The 5,000-nt window shown below is 35.5% G+C and overlaps 1 protein-coding gene across 8 annotated transcripts in view; it reads right to left on the bottom strand.

Moving 5' to 3' along the window:
- The window catches only part of LOC144962936 (3',5'-cyclic-AMP phosphodiesterase 4C-like), a 658,366-nt gene that overhangs the window by 95,029 nt on the left and 558,337 nt on the right, over positions 1-5,000 (bottom strand). For all 8 annotated transcript variants that reach the window (XM_078896352.1, XM_078896353.1, XM_078896350.1 and 5 more), the window contains one exon: positions 2,898-3,010. In XM_078896352.1, coding sequence (XP_078752478.1) covers positions 2,898-3,010 — 113 coding nt within the window. The remainder of the gene's footprint in view (positions 1-2,897; positions 3,011-5,000) is intronic.

A 5,000-nucleotide genomic window follows, 5' to 3' on the forward strand; every position in this document is an offset into this window, starting at 1 on the left:
ACTACAATGTTTATAAGATTAAAAGTACATTCATATCCCAAGAGTCGTCATCACATCACAAGTTGCGACCACAGTCAAATGTCCTTCAATCCCATACGTCATCATCTCCTACTGTAGAGAGTTCCAATCACACTTGATGTATCTTGAACGCCCATTGAGTTGTGATAACAGACGAGACAGTTCAAGAGTCACTCCCAAATCGGTATATCCTATTTCTCCCTATAGAGTATTATTGTGCAAAAATCTCAAACTTAACCGATTAACGGTCGTACCCTGGAAAGAAAACGTATTTCCAAATTTGGCCAGAAAACTCGTCTTATTTCAAACATCGATCGATTTAAATGAGCCTGGTCTTGCCAAAAACTCTCAAACCTGGGACTTCGCGAGGTTCCAGGTTTGAGAGTTTTTGCCCATATGAGGGTCATTTAAAACAATCGATATCTGGACACGCTTTTTAAAGCCAAATTTTTAAATACGGGGTTTTCCAGACTATGGCAGTTAACGTGTTAAATAAAGTGTGGCTTTGGTGTGAGACGCGGTCTTGATAACTTATTTGGCCAATGATTATGAACTTCCAAGCAAAGGGAATTGTTGCATCCAGGTTAAGGACAGTTTTTCCCCCTCTGATCTCTCTGTAAATTCAGCAGTGGCTGGGAGCCTGAGTCTGTTAAATCTGGCGGAAAGTACTTTGCAATAAACGAGCGTCCTATTCAAAGGGTGGAAGTCCCAACAGTTAACCCAACAGAAACTGGATTAGGCCAAAGGAACAACTTTTACTTTTGTTTTGGTGTTAGCAGCAACGCGTACAGCTCGCTATATCCATAACAGAAATGAGTTAAAAACCGATATTGATGACTGGCGGTAAGCTCCAGGGTAGACGCCACTCCGCTCTTTGTTATTATTTAATAGACCACCTGTTCGTGACAAGTTCTCTGTCAATCAGACTATAAACGTTAGAAGTTACACACATGTATGTGTGTTGGTTTTTGTGTAATTTGGCTGGCGGATGTTGAGAGTATTTTACCTAATCGCATAGCATCCTATTGGAGACGGGCGTCAATTTCAGAGGTTCTTTTGGTCTCAATAGCGTCGCATTTATCCAAAATATGGTTAGATTGGGCTTGTGTTATCCTAAACTTTACGTAAAGATAATCTGTCTTGCAAGAGAAACGAAGTGTTGCGTCAATCTGGCACTATGTCACATGGAAAAGTTGAAGAAAACTAGGTCTAACGTCAAAATGGACAAATTCTGGATATTTCAATTTTGGTCTAACCTTAAAATGGATTAATTCTGGATATTTCAATTTTTGGTCCAATGTCAAAATGTATAAATTCTGGATATTTAAATTTTGGTCTTATGTCAAAATGGATTAATTCTGGATATTTAAATTTTCTGAAGTATAAGAACCAAAACTTTTAAACATAGATAAATGATCAAATCATAAAAATAATATAAAATTTAAGATTCAAATTGAATTTTTAGCACTAAGTTCACCAACGTACTGTAACGATTGAACGATTGGTGAGGCATATACATATTGTTAAACGCGTCGAGCATGGCGATAACATTCGTGGAAATGCGCAATACAAATACAATATTTAAAACATTTATCTAGTATGAAATATTCCACAATTTCACAATTATAAATGCTATTTTATATTTTTTGACTAGGTTTCGGGTAACTAAATTTTCACTGCCAATAATTAGTCGGATGCCACTTTTTACCCGAGTTGAGGGAAGCAATGTGTGTAATGCATTTCACTCTATGTCAAATGAGCGGGACAAAATTTAGTTATTTCTATCAATACCGGATTAGCCATGAATAACATTAAGCTGAATCATTTTCCTGCCTTGGGGGGAAACTCACATTAAAAATTGGTATTCATTAAGGAGGTGAACAAATACGTGGACGATTGCCCGAGTCAAAGACAGGGTGCCAAGTCTCTCTCCATATTGTATTTATTTACTTTCGCCATATTTAAAGAAGTCCATATACCCATGACCGAAAGGTGGGCAAATCGAAAGTGCATAATTAAAAAAAAAACAACAAAAAACAAAAAACAAAAAACAAAACAACAAACAAACAAAAAAACAAAACAAAAAAAACAAAACAAAAAAAACAAAACAACAACAACAAAAAACAAAACAAAAATACGCTTTACACATACAAAAACAAAATAAAATTCCAACCCCTAATTTATCAAAATCATATAGACTAGTAGGTCTATAGTTTCAAGCGCGTGCCCTGGATAAATATGTGCGTACGCGCAATAGAGTATTTTATTCCATCTTTATAATTCCACATTAAAATTGTTTGAAGTAGTATAAGAACGGTAATGAAAGCAAGGGACATAATACGAAATATTCTGACCTGTTCCTCGTGACTAAGGAGTTGCGTCCCTTCTAATTTCTACAATACGATCAAGATGCACAAACGTGGCAAGAGTAACATGGTAGTAAGAGAGGAGGAGGAGTTTATTTCGGTTTCTATAGCGTTAATCTGACAATTGCAATTGCTTATTGCCCAAGAGAAACCGACCACACTTCGGATCCAAGCAAAAAAAAAAAACAAAAAAAAAAAAAACAACAAAAAAAACCCCAAAAATAAAAACAAAACCAAAAAAAACAAAACATAATTGGCCTTACGTATCAATACACAATTAAACAGCTTACCTAAAGCGAGTCTAACGAAAATGTAAAAATGGAAAAAAGCTTCTGATTGAAATGGTACCATTAATAGACGTTTCGGGTGTAAACCCATGTTCCGCTAATCAATAAACAGAGGAAGTTGACAAATAGCCCCAACCGCTCTCTCCATAAAAGTAAATCCTCAGCTTTGGCTAAAGAAACGGAAAATTAGTTGAAATAACGTGGAGACAAAATTATATATAATTACCTGGCATTTTGTTGGATCCAGACCCTAGGTTTTGGAAGTTGTGTGGAGGGGACATTGCGCTCTGGGAGTTGAGGAGGCCGTGTCCATGGCGGTCTGAAGAGCCTCGTCGAGGTCTGGCAAGGGGGAAAATAAGAATAAAATTGAATGAGATAATGTGTTTTATTATGATATATATAATATATATATATATATATATAATATATATATATATTATATATATAACACACACACACACATATATATATATATATATATATATATATATATATATATATATATATATATATATATTATTATTATTTTTTGTTTTTTTTTTTGTTTTGAAAAATCGTTTTGTTTCATTATTTCTTTCGTTTTGATTTGTTAATTGGAAAGCCTATGTTAATGCATCAGTTATATTGGCAATTGCCTAAAATTAAACGTTTGAACGTTGAACTTTGCACGTTCATTTAATTTAAGAGGCAAATGTCCGCCACTGACTTACGCAGTGTGCAATGCGTCTCGCAATGCCTTATCTATTCTCCTTGTAGCGACATGGAACGCAATTTCCATTTCATACAGTTCAAATCGCCGGTTAAAGGTTCTTAATTAACTATCGTTCAAATGCATTATACTGATAGTCACTACATTACTTATTTATCTTCTATTTTAAAAAAATAGAAACGGGTTGAAATTCGATCAATATATGACTACAGGTCTATTTCAGAGAAAAGATTATAGTTATTGGCCAGGAAAGGCCTTTATAAACTATTGGACTTGAACTTTTATTTATGCTGGTATATTGAAAATTCTAATCTCAATTGAACTAACATCTTGTTGAACGAAAGGGAATGATTTCGTTTACGTCATCGACCCATATCTTTTCCATCCCTTGCATAATCATTTTAAAAAGACGGCTGTCTGAACGAACTTCTCTCTCTGAATAAGGCAAGTATCAACTTTGCCAAAATCTGACAAATAATAACGTAAAAATGTGCTGATTTGAGGATTAGGACGAGAAGCTTTCACAATGACAAGGCCTGTGTCATGGCGTACCTCGTGAAAACACTCATATTAAAATATTTGGCCAGAAAACTCGTCCTTCAGATATCGATCGATTTAAATGACCCTCATCTTGGCAAAAAATCTCAAATCTGGGACTTTGCGAAGTCCCAGATTTGAGAGTTTTTGCCAAGATGAGAGTCGTTTAAATCGATCTATATTTGAAGGACGAGTTTTCTGGCCAAATTTTTAAATATGAGTTTTTCCAGAGTACGGCTATGTTGTTGTTGCTTAGCGTTGCCCGTCTCACCAATCAGATCGTTATTTAGAAAAGGATTAAATGGGTTTGTTATTTTGTCTGTTTAGTTTCTTGCAGACGTACTGCGGTATTGCATATTATCCGTTTTAAGTCTGTTTAATACACTCTTAACACAACTGGAAAAGGTCAAATCACCCCACTATAAATGGAAGACTAAATGTCAATCTCTAACATCATCAGTCATAAAGGGCAACATAAGATCCCTCATCTAGGCATTCCATGAAGGAATATAGATAATCCATCAAACAGGATGTCTTATGTCAACAGGAATCACCCATGTTACCCAAGTGAGCAAAGTGGGGCTTACTAATCTTGCCCAAGGAAAAAAAAACGAAAGTGTCTGAAGCGGGGCTCGAATCCGGACCTTCCGGATAACAGTGCAATGCCTTAACTGCTCGGCCACTTCGCCCCTGATATGCATTGTATACCCATTTTAAAGGGATAGCAGATTCAGTCCACTCTCATCTAGAGTATACTGCACACTTCCCATTAAAACTGATATATATAACGATTCACAAATTCATGCAAAATAAACAATACCATGCCTTTCTTCATATTGTTTTTATCTAAATTTACTCTCGTCATATCTGTCCATTCCATATATAATATCAGTCCCATAAACCCCCTCCTCTATCTCTATGTCACTCTCTCTCTCTATCTCTCTCTCCATCTCTCTCTCTCTCTCGGTCACTCTTTCTGTGTCACACACACACACACACACACACACACAAATATATATATATATATATATATATATATATATATATATATACACACACACTCTCTCTCCCTCCCCTCTCTCT

The sequence above is a fragment of the Berghia stephanieae genome, chromosome 1, assembly GCF_034508935.2.
Source record: "Berghia stephanieae isolate SIO BIC M18660-M18661 chromosome 1, UCSD_Bste_1.3, whole genome shotgun sequence".
Classification (NCBI taxonomy): domain Eukaryota; kingdom Metazoa; phylum Mollusca; class Gastropoda; order Nudibranchia; family Aeolidiidae; genus Berghia; species Berghia stephanieae.